At 40.3% G+C, this 12580-nt stretch overlaps 1 protein-coding gene across 6 annotated transcripts in view; it reads right to left on the bottom strand.

Moving 5' to 3' along the window:
- LOC125019881 (MAP7 domain-containing protein 1-like) overlaps positions 1-8113 on the bottom strand; it is a 43005-nt gene extending 34892 nt beyond the window's left edge. For all 6 annotated transcript variants that reach the window (XM_047604897.1, XM_047604899.1, XM_047604900.1 and 3 more), the window contains exon 1: positions 7747-8113. In XM_047604897.1, the coding sequence (XP_047460853.1) occupies positions 7747-7813 (67 nt within the window). In that variant the 5' untranslated portion in view covers positions 7814-8113. The remainder of the gene's footprint in view (positions 1-7746) is intronic.
- Positions 8114-12580: the final 4467 nt, after the last annotated feature.

Here is a 12580-nt window from a genome sequence, read left to right as displayed (position 1 = left end):
AGCTAACAGCTCCATGTATTAGCCAGACATGCTACATTTGACGCTTACCTCAGAGCAGACATGGTTTTATTGTGTATTTTTCACTGTATTGGTTTTGAAAATGTGATAAAAAGATATGTTTTAACTTAAACTCCATTTGAAGGTTATTTCTAAATGACTAAATGCAGTTTCTTAGTTTAAAAAAAAAATGCAGATTTGTCTTTTAATGCAGTAAACATTGAAAACAAAATGTATTTAGCCCACTACATCTGAGCAGTATTCAAGGCAATCAAAAATGCAGGTCTAAGACAGTATATGACACTATAAAGACAGAGGAAACAGCCTATTAATAGTATTGACCAAGTACTATAGAGACACACTTCACATTTGGACATAAAAGCTTAAGGCAGCAGGCAACAGGATGTTACTCCTCTGCAAACCGGCAGGTCCTCCAGATGCTTTTAACCACAAAGAAGTGGGTTACCCAGTCACAAAGACACAGAACAGAGCCAGGCATAAATCATACATGAATCATCCATTATTCACTTTTCCTGTCTTCTCTATTAACCAGCCTCAAGGCTCATACTTAAAAATAAGGTCAAGGGTTGTGCAGCGAGAAAGGAAACGAAAGAGAAAAAGGGGACTTTTGAGCCATTTTGAAAGTTGCCGAAAGCTCTTCTCCCGTCACAGTGCATATATGTCAGGCGTGGTTTGTTGTGTCTGAAGTCAGGGAGTTTTATTTCCCTCAGCCATGACCTCACCATTACATCACCCCAACAACTTAGCAACGGTATAAAGGGCACAAGAGGTAAATAAGCATTTCCTTTCCTTTCTAGGAAGAATAAAGGGAAATGGCAGCCTTTCCTAAAAACATAACAATATCCAGTCGGAAACATATCATTCTATCTATTTTCTCTTAATACAGCCACTGGCCTAACATTAAAGTACGGCTTAAAGTGGATTTGATTGTTGGATTACTTACTTGTTAAAAGTAAAATAATAAAAACACAGATAAACCTACTGACAATAATTCACCCTGAAGTTCTAAGGAGCGTTTTAGCAGCTTTCAGCTCATTGTTTTGGTTTTCAAAGCTTGATTCAATAACTTATCGATTATATATTATTTTTGTATATCTAGAAACAAACTGGTAAACATTGGTGGAGGATTTAATTTCTAAAGAGACTGACATTTATCTCAGGAGTTGGAGGAGAGTCAAAGCGGAGCGAAAAATGGACTTTAATTCATCCGACCACGCACCACCCACCATGAAAACTCCATACAGCCAAATACAAGAGAGACAATCACTCTGTGTTTGCTTTTTTAAGTTCCAGGGAATTAACTTAGGTAAAGTTTTGGCACTGGAACAGAAAACCTTCCAACAATAGTCAGCTTTGTGTGACGCCAGAGAAAAATAAGGAGGATTTGCCCGAATTAAAAATAATCTTAAACAAACAATCAGCTACATGAAGCAGATACAAAAAAGTGAAAATAAAAGTAAACTGAGATCTGCGGTGACAATGAGCCGCACTGCAGCAACCTCCGTCCTGTTTATGTCTCTGGAGCTGCGGACCCACAGCCTCTTTAGTAGACGCTATTATCGCCTCTCACTTAGACTTTTCTTGCAGTTTTCAGCAAAAACGATGTTGTGATAGTGAATGTTGTTGAAACGACGGATGGAAACGCGATCAACACAAGCATATATTAAGACCACAGCTGCACCACAACCACACTCTTGTTTTGGACTCATAAAGTAGGGCATAACTCTGTCTGGCTGAGTAGCGTTGACCTGGCAGCACGGAGAAGTGTCATGACGGACTAAGTTTAATCTCAGCTCAGTACTTCTTTTGGTGCCTGTAACTCGACTGTCATTGGGTTCGGTCCGGTCAGACAAGGCCAACAAAGGACACTGTATCTATACGAGAACATACTGTCTGACTGTGCACTGAAATCAGGTTATTAATTTAAATTAAAGCTGAACTGACGACAGTTTTTATATTTATTTTTATTTTTTTTTTGGAGGAAAAGGATCTTTGGTTCCAGTGCCTTTTTAGTGTTCTGTGATCATAAACTGAATATATCTAGATTTATAGCCACGGTACGGACAAACTGCAACTTCAGGTCTGGTATATGGCCCAGTGGTGAATAACTAACCCCTGCGTCAAGGTTGCAAGTCTTAAAATTGCAGAAAACTGCTGAATCAGCAGGGCTCAAGCACAAAGGATGCAAATATGGCTGTAACTGCATTTATACTATTGGGAATTATGTAATCTCTCAAGGCACATTTTACAATCCTTTAAAATGCATTAGGTTAATCCATTCATTCATTTCCTATATTGCATAAAGACGAGGACAAGGAAACATTATTTTTTTTTACTAAAATCAAAAGGAACAGGGTGCTGCAGTATAAATACTGCTCTGTTTTTGCACCATAGGCATCAGATGTTGAATCACTTCTGAGAAAAAAAAGCAGCGTGCCTGAGGACACCGATGAAGCCTCTTAAAGGTTATGAAGTCCCATTTAGTGCAGCTTCAGACAAATCAAGTAATGCTATTAATGTGGAAAGGAAAACTGAAAGCACGAGGCTCAAGGAAAACCTTTTTGGCAGTTTGCTGCAACCTTTTTCTGGCCTTCATTTTTCGTCTGAGAGCCTTTCAAGGATTCTTTCACAATGAGCACAATGAGCTGCTAGCTGGGTCGCCACGGCTCACGGCGGGTAACAGCGTCATCGTGGGAGACTGCAGAGGTAATCAATCGACTGGCGCAGCAGAAAAAAAAAAAAGGCTGCCGTTTAACTGGTTTCTGGAGAAGCACAAAACATCTGACAAACTACATGCTCCTTACACAAACACACAAAAAAAAGCAAAGAGATTCTCTGTGCGGTGTCTTTGGAAACATAAGTCAGGACGGCTGGATCACGTCATCTGCACTGGGAGGCCGGGGATGATGCGTGTTGATGGACGCGTGTGTTTAAGTGGGCATGAACATCAAATGTAGCCACAACAGGGGTGTTATCGCCACACACTTCAAAGCAGGAGGCAGCATCTGTTAGTAATTCCCCCGAGGTTCAAGTATCACATCAACCAAAACATCCAAGACATGTCGCAAGGCACCATGGGTAAAGGAGACCAAGTAAATTAAAGGATCCAGCTCAAACACATGAACAACAAACTCAACTAAAATCTGACTATTTTATGCAGCAGCTCCTTAGAAGGACTTTTTTTTTAGCTTATTAGGTTTCCTTTAAAGCAAAAATAACAGAAAACTACTATTTAACATTAATGATGACTCCAGCTGAATTAATATTGATGAATTAGGCTTCGGTGCCCCAGGAATTAAAAACAGTACGAGCTGCAGAATGGAAAGAAGGAGATGCACCCTTGGGTTAGCTGGAAATGCCCCGAGGATAAAATCAATAGTGGAGACGCAATCAGCAACTTCAAAGTATTTACTTGACTACATTCAGGTGCAGAGCAGCTAAAATCATGAAAGTGTTCCTCAAAATAGATAGATACTTATATGTTTACATTATATAATCATAGAATATATATATATATATATAATACTGTGTAACTTATGTACAGTAGTATCAGCAGAATGCTTGCACAAGGGCTGTATATGTGGTTGTCGTTGCATTTAGACTTTTGGTATTCATGTAATCTCTTGAGGTGCTTTGAAAACCTTAACCTTATATAAACTACATGTAGCTCACTTACTATAGTGCTGTGGTGAAGCTCTGTCCACATATAAATAGATTCAATCACCATCTATCACTTGGCTGCTAGTGGATATACCAGGATCTGGTTGCCTGGGCAACACTCTCCTATATTTTCCCACTGAAGCAGAACATAAAAAAAAAATATTTTTATTGTATTGATGGAGCCAGCTCTTCTTGATGCCACTGCTCCCTGTTTGAAAAGAGAAAATACTATCTGGGTTCGCCGGTTGCTTCAAGACTCCAATCAACACTTTGATGACTTTGGTGGTAGGAACCAAACTCAGAGAAGGTGTTTCCTCACAGTAAAGCTTTTGGCAATGTTGTGTATTTGTGTCATATGTAAATATTAGTTGCCCCTATCTATCTATCTGCCTAAATGGCACTGCTTCAAAGTTAAAATTAATTCAACCTGATACCTGGCTAAAAAAAAATTTCTCCTATCAGTACTACAACTTTATATAAATTAATTGTCTGAATATCAATAGTTAGCTTTACTTGGCGTAGCATCAACAGTCACATTTCTGCTATTTTAACACCAGGATTAATACATATTATACTTATCAAAGTTATGATGTTCGCTAGTGAAATCAAGTAGTTAGCTACTTAGCACTTAACATAGCATCAGCAGTTTAGCTTAAATGGGGCTTATATATTGACACATCCAATTCAACACACTCAGAACCTTAAACTTCAATTTGTTTTTGTTTGTTTTTTTAACTAAAACACTCATCAATTTTCATGATGTTTGCTAACACCAGGAAAATCAAGCTAGATATTAGCATGATGACACAGTGCTAAGTTAGTTAGCTACTTCTGCCATCTGAATGTATAGCATTGGCTCTTGTTTCCAGTCTAGCAGTTTAGAGCAACTCAAGTTGGGAAAGGGATATTACATAGTTAGCTTTACTTAGCATAGCTTCAGCAGTTTAGCTTAAATGGGGGCTTATATATTGATATATCCAATTCAACACTTTCAGCACCTTAAACTTCTTACCTATTCAATACTATTAGTTTTTTTAAAAAACCTAAATACACATCAATATTCATGATGCTCGTTAACATTAGCAAAATCAAGCTAGCTAGTTAGCCAGTTAACTTTTTGACTCTTTCTTCTTCTTTATTTACTTTCTTATCATCCCATAACTGCTTCTAATATAGTATCAAGTCTTTAACAAGTGTAATGATGACCATTCATTTCTATAAGCACTTGTCTATATGCCCTTAAGAAGACAATTAAAATGAGACAAAGTTAGCATACGCTTCTAGTTTCCGTGGTCACTTCCCCCACGTTGTCTGTAAAATAGTTCCAGATATGCAGAGAAGAAGTGTAGGTGTTGCTACCTTGGTAACTCTAGTCTGTAAAATGTGATGTGACAGCTCCTTTTATGACTAAACTGCGCCTCATACCACTCTATAAAAGGATTATGCTACGAACAGGATTATTAATATCAATGACCCATTCAAGTGTTCTGGTTTTTTGAATGCGTTGGTACGAAGGGAAACATGACTAATCTGTGCATGAGCTCTAAGGAAGCTGCATCTTTCTCCTCCACGCTCAATGAACGGAGCGTTTCCTCAACTTTCCCGGTTTGACGGCGGTGATTTACAGCATCTGGCCACCAGGATTGCTGACGTGGAGAGCAGGGGGGGGGGGTGGGGGGGGGAGGGGGCTACTTCTCCTCCTTCCTTCCTTCCTTCTTCAAGGATCCGCTGGAGCCACAACAACACGACTGAACCTCGACTCCTCCGTCCAGTTTCCTCCGAGTCATTCTAGCCGTGGCCCCGTCCACGCCCTTCCCTCCCACCAGCATGTACAAGCATTCGAGCCCCCAGGAGGCAAATGAGACACAGTTGGCCGAGCTGTGAGAACTTGAGATGAGAAGGTCTTTGTCTAAGCTTTACCGAAACGCAGAACTATTAGAGCTTGGGATTTTAATTTATCTAAGTTTTTATTTACAACCAAGAAACTTGTGTCCAAGGTTACGTCTGTTCTGCAATTGTATGACTAATGTGGCAAGTCTAAAGCGAGGAGGCTTCCTGGGCCAAAATCGAGATTTCCAGGCTGGCTGTGATGTTGAAAGCGTTCCAAGAACATAACGTCAGCATGACTGGAGCAGCTCACGGGGCCAAAGAGAGTCCACGTCTCATGATTACTTCCACAGAGGAGCATTTAGCTCCAAACAGAGATGCTGACTGCAGGGCAGCGAGGCTGACAAGTCAACATGATGGCGCAGCAGATATCAAGGAAGAGACGTTTTGAATAGGTGACACACACAGTTTGAACTCCTTCAAAAAAAAAAAAAAAGAAAAAAGAGACATTGCACAGAAAGTTAATTGTCTCAGCGAAGGAAGTCGGGGCCACTCCTATTGTGAGCTGCGAACAGAGAGTCTTTGAACATGTCATGTCTTGGAGAGGCCTGGTTAGACTCCAGCACTCCCCGAGAGAGTAAAGAAAGGAAGCTGCTAGCTGCGTTTCCTGTCCTCATAGTATAATGCATCGACTGAAACCCCCAGCAGGCACAAAAACAGGCTCTGATAAAGAAGTTGCGCGACGTCGCTAGTTTAGCGGAGGACTGAGAGGAGAGATGAGGTCAGGAGGGGCAGGCAGGGGTGGTGCGTGTTGAGGATTTGGACGGTCTACAAGCATTAGGGGCTAAGCCGAAAGGTCTGCCAGCCTCAGACCTGAGTAAATCACTTTGATATGGGGTATGCAGGCTCACCAGGCTTTTATAAACAAACTAGTTGTCTTTTCTCTCCGCCTTTGTGCAGGAGCGGAGACTCGCCGCGCTCAGAAAAAGAAGTCACAGAGAAAGAATGTTTCTGTTTATCTAACGCCCCTGCCTTTTTTTTTTTTTTTTTTCGGCGTCTAGCATTCCTGATAACGTCAGGCCGTACTGGTCTGCCCCGCTGCGTGCTGGAGCTCTGGGTCGAAGGCCTGGGACCAAAACACGCTTTTGTTTTTCATCTTAGATAACATCCAGAACAAAGCGAGGGCCTGTTGAGTGGCTAAAGAAACGCTCTTGCGAGATCAAGAGGTTGCAGCAAAAGATGCATCTGAAGTTGCGTGAAAAACACGAACAATAACTATTTAGACAGAAAGCAGCCCCACTGAGACTCCCACTAAGGTGACACTACACATGCGGCGGGCGCCACAACAGCCCGTCTTTGCGGTGATGTGATAGAAAGCTGCAGCAGACGTTCCTCCCTCCATCCGACGCTCTCCACGTCGAGTGGAATCAGGGGGGAGGGCTGCCATCGAACGGAAAGTCACCTTCTACCAGAGGACCGAGGATGGTCAATGGAGGTGCGCAGCGTGAGGCTGGTGGTTTTCATCTCTTAATGTGGATGAATTCTGCTTTTTCACAACCAAACATGTTTACTGTAAAACCCTGGAAGAGTCACCCTCATTACAAAATACTTTACCATGCCTTAGAGACACAATCTGACCAAAAATAAAATAAAAAAATCAACAGCTGCAGTATCAGCAGTTCATTTCTTGAATTATTAATACAAATACATGGATTTCACTGATGCTTTGTGGCGGCTGCATGAGAAAGCTCTGCAGCAGCCAGCGTCCAAAGTGCTCTTGAGCAAGATGCCGAACCTTGGTGCTTTTTGGATGTTGTTTTTTTTTGTTGTTTTTTTTCCCCCTCTTCCCTGCAGGATGCTGTTTAATCCGTGTGCTTTCACCTGCGCCGGCTAACCAGCATCAGTGCTGTCTGATTTCATATGTGGGCCATTTTTCCAGCCAGTGCACCAACTGGTACTGGAGCTCCACAGCTCAGTGCAGCATTACCAGGATCTGTGCCTGTTGTTGTGGGCGCACAAACATCCCATTATTAACATTTTAGTGGGAGAAATGTGATTGGTTGCAGCTATTTTGTGTTTTTTGTTTTTTTTTTCCAGTCATAAACCACACATTCAACCTATAATTATGGAAAATAAAAGATGATATATGACATGTCAATTATTAATAATAAAAAATCCACATATGCAGCAGCGTTATTGATGACCTAAATCGGTTTTGTGTGATGACAGTAAGATACTCACTCTTGTCTGTTAGTGTCAGCTTCTCCTCGAAATTATGTCCAAGGTCTTTATAATCCATTGTTTCCATTCAGTCCCTTTCCAGTCGCTGTCATTCCTCAGAGGCGCCCAAGTACAGGAGATGAAACTCCCGGTACAGATCACCCCCCAAACACGCCCTTTGTAAATCCAAGCGGAATACAAGAGAGAGAAAAAAGTGGACAAAAATACCGTGGAAATCTTTAAAACGTAAAAATGAAAGGGTCCGACTGGAGGCAGCGGTAGGCTTATAAAAATGATAAATTATGTTAAAATGTCGTCAGTGTCTTTTGAGATAAGAAGCTCGGCCCAATCCAGCGGCGTCTGCGGGTCCTTACTGGAAAATCTACAGTGTGAGAATAAAAAAAAAAAAAAAAAGGCTCCTAAAAAGGAGTTAAGTTACAAGTTATAAGAAGAGGACACATCCGGTTAGACTTTTCTCAATAAAACACATCTACACTGAAACGAATCGTTACAGGTTTATTCATTAGCCCCTTTCTTTAAGTAGCGTTTAATTTGCAAAAAAAAAAAAGAAGGTCTGTGCAATATAACTGATAAGGTTAATAAAAGTGTCTGATTTTTTTAAGCTTTCAAGAAGTCTCAAGTCTAGTTTTTAATCTTGTTAAATTAAAATAAGCATTTATTTGTGCAGTTAAATAAATAATAACTTCACCACATGATAGTTGATCTAAAATGATTTCAGGGTGCCTGTAAAAGTTTGAAATAACATATTTTATGGTAGTAAATAATATGGCATCAAACGAGTGTGTTGCACTGCGTATTAGATCGATTTAGTCTGAAGAACGAGCTTCAGACAAGAAGGTGGACATCAAACTTCACATTCATTATATCATGGCAACATGAAGGAAGATTAAGAAGAGCTCGCATGCACACACATATAAACTTTCAGTAACTAACAATGGTGCACGATCCAAATCAATTGCATAAAATCTAATTATAAGTACGTTTTCATTCTAGTATTCACATGTTTGTTCGTATATTAATAAAATACTACATTAATTTTAAGAAATACATTAAATGCATGTGTAATTTTGACTTGCTAACACAGTCTTTGCGATTATTCTGAAGGCAGAGTCGCTTTATTTCCGATGTAAGCTTCTCCCTGTGACTAACTTGATGTCGCTGATCGCAGCGAAAAAACCGCATGCCGGACACCCGGACTGTACCAACTGCTTCCCAAGGGGGGTTAAAAGACATTAATCAACAAAATAAGGAGATAATTAACCTACACAAGACGTGTTTAAGAATTTTAACAACACATTTTGTTCTCCAAAAGGCCTTATTGTCGGTTTTACCAGCAGAAACAGGATAATATCGCCTGCTTAACCGCTGGACCCCTGTATGGTTTGACCCATCAGATGATTTTCCAGCAGCTGAAAACAGGCTGGAGGCTGGAGGAAGGACAGTTGTCATAACAGACAGTATTTTAGCGTTTAAACACTCGTTTATTATCTGTTTCTAACAGTAAACCACATAATTTGCTTTATATAAACATTTAGGAGCGCTATATATGCTTATTTACTCCAATAACTGTAAAATGCCAATAAGGGGGAAACGTCATAAAGTCGTCTTTAAATGTCAAAATCAACCACAAAAAAAGTTAAAAATAAAATAAAAATTGCAGCAAATGGTGCACACTTGACGTTCATCTTCTTCTACGGCAGAGATGAGCAGCCTGATTAACAATTAATGTGACCTTGCAGAGGGGGATTTAAAAATTTAACATGAAAACTAAAAAAAAAAAAAAAGGGCTTTAATGTTTGACCATTTGTTCCAGGAGACTCCTACGTTATAATAACTGGAAAGTGAGCGAGTGAGGAAACATGTGGCTTCTGTTATCATCAATTTTTTTAAAAGAGGCCTTTTATAAATAGTCTGATCAGAATCACACCCATTTAGCTTTTTTCTTTTCTTTTTTCTTTTCTTTTTTTTTGTCATTTGGATTAAAAATTCATGTGAATTATGGATGAGGTCAAGAATAAATCTGAAATACATTCATGTAATAGAGACATGTGTCGGCCCCACACTGTCCGTTCCAATAGTGCTACAAACCACCTCCTCTAAAATGAATTAATAGCTTTGTGAAGCCAAAATCTAGTGCAGAACTGTTATGTTAGAATTCATTTGCTTTTCACTGGTGCAACTTCTATATGCTATAATGATGTAAGATGTGCACTAAGATGTTAAATGTACGCCGGCATTACCAGAGAGATAAAATATGCATGACCCACTTAGACAGTAAGGACTTCAGAGGGCTTAAAAGACTTGTTTTGTGGCTGATGCTAGAGACCTCTAAACATCCTGATCGTTCACTATGGTTGGTTTCCTTCTCCCCTATTCGCTCCCTAAAGTCTTCTCAAAAGGCTGATCTGCGGCTCCCTTTAAGCAAATCCTGTGAAGCCTGACGACGTGACGCGATCTACTGAAAGTCTGCTAATCAATCCGGTGGCTGCTCCGCGACGCATGAAAGGGGAAGAGGAGCAGCTGCATTAGAGCTAATGGGGTTTGGATGTGAAATATTGGTCTCTGTGAGGGAGTGGACGTGCTCGGCTGTTGAGTCTCTGTTAACAAATGTTGACGCCATAATGAGTTTGGGAAATGCAAAGTCAGGAAATGCAGCCGGGAGCGCTCTTTAAACCTCCTATAAACCTTTTATTGACGCATATTCGCTTAATTTATCCTCACAAAAATCGAGGATTAGGTTGAGGTGCTTTCAGTAAATGGAGTTGTTATTCTAGAAAATGCTACTACAGTGGGTCGTGTGTTTGTAGAAGGAAGGATGGTTGGCGTGAGTGAAGTTTCAAGGATTATATATCTAGAAATAAATCAGTTTATTAAAAGGGCGCCAGTAAATGGAGTCTTTGTTGTGCTTGTGATGGAATTCACACGCACAAACAGCTACACTTTTCTGCCTAGAAGTCAATACGCACACTGGTTTAATAAAGACGTGTTAGCCTGGTCTAGAGTGATGGATTAGACTGATTTTAAGCCTGAATAGTTTGCCACAAACCAGCCAGATAAGTGTAAAACTGAGACCTGAGTTAACATGGTTAGAAAATCCCGAAGTGCAAGAGACTGCAGTTCCTCAAATGGCCACTTGAGGCTTGCTCCAAAAGGGAGCAAATCCCCATTGACTCCCATGTTTAAAGCATTATTAAACATGTTTACAGCCTGGTACAAAAACTGATATTGGTCTCAATAATTTATTTCACTATTCATGATAACTGTACGAGGAGGGTGAATTTTTTTTTACATAATTCATTCGTTTATTTTTTTATTTTTTTATTAAGGTTCACTTTGAGTGACAGGTGGTTGTCTGAGCTAACAGGTAGTGGAGAGTTGAGTGGGCGGGTCTTAACGTCTGATACGACCCCCCCCATGTCCATATTTGTAATATCCGCGCATGCGTGGAGTAAAGCTCATCCAACATGGCGACCACAGGCTCCGCCCACTTCAGGCTTCATTTTCGAGGTTCAGCATCCAGTGGGTGGCTTTGTCTATAGTATATACTATGGTCAAATGTCACAGACCTCCGTGTTAAAATGCCCAACACTCATTTAAATTTTATGAAGACTTAAAACTATGCATAACCAAAAGCATTGTCACGTTCTTTGCTAAATTTCTGCACTGCGACTGCAGCTAGTATTTAATCAAATCTCCTCTTTTAAACAACATAAACTGAGCATAATAGTTGTCATCACATATAAGATTGTCATATTAGAATGCATGAGTTTTAATGTATGAGTTTTAATCCATGAGTTTTTAATGCATTAGTTTTAGTAAGAGTACCTAATAAACTGGCCAGTAGGTGCATATACATGAATAAGGCAGGTCTGTAGTGTTGAGCTCCTCCTAAAGGAAATATTCTTCCCGCTGGGACTTTCTTAGAGGGACTACATGTCCACACTCGCCTGTACCTTACTGAGACATGGGGAAGTTCAGAGAGCCCGTCGGAGGCATGTCTTTAACGGCCCCTCCTGCGCACGACCACAAAGGCAGTATATGTATATAGAAAAAACAAAACAAAAAAACAGCAGTTTCACTTAAAACATTCGTCTGGAGGATCCTCCCTGTGCGTTTGACCAGAGACGGGGGGGGGAAGGGAGCGCTTCTGTCTGCAAAAAAGCAAAGTTATAAAGTAATTCTGTCATTGTGAAACCACCCCGTACACAATGGCTTGGTTTTTACAGGGCGAGCACACATATTTGGAGAGTGCGCTGCTGAAGTCAGAGTCTGAATATAACTACAGCTGCTGCAGTGTGGGAGTGAAGCATGTCTGCAGTTGGTCATCGGCTGCAGCGCCGGGGAAAAAAAAAATCTCCCAACTGATCTCCTTGTGAGCAGATGACACTGAGGTTTAGAGAGGATCTGTCTTTGCAGATGGAAAAAAAAAAAAAAAAAAAAAAAAAACACCAAACCCGTGAGGTTTCCTTAGCAGCACTTTGGCAACATGTTGTTTATTTTTTTCCTCAGTCATTTCCAGAACACATATTTCTCTGCATTAAATTACATTTCCACATCAACAGCTGTATCTGGTGAACACGAAACGCCACGTCAGTGTTAGGAGCAGTTTTCCCTGACTGAAAACGTTGAGGGATAAAAATAGTTGGATGAGACGACTGCATCAACGTTAAATCTACAGTATGAAGAAACTATGAAACTGGAGGGATGTTAGCTTAGCTTAGCATCAAGACTGGAAGCTTAATCTCTTAATCTCACAAATGAACCCATAGGACCAAAAGGCATTCATTTAAAAAGATAAAATAAACTAGATGTCATGGGGCAATTAGTTTACTTT

Source organism: Mugil cephalus, chromosome 14 (genome assembly GCF_022458985.1).
Source record: "Mugil cephalus isolate CIBA_MC_2020 chromosome 14, CIBA_Mcephalus_1.1, whole genome shotgun sequence".
Classification (NCBI taxonomy): domain Eukaryota; kingdom Metazoa; phylum Chordata; class Actinopteri; order Mugiliformes; family Mugilidae; genus Mugil; species Mugil cephalus.
Note: the sequence above shows the minus strand (reverse complement) of the source record. Positions and strands in the feature narration are given on the sequence as shown.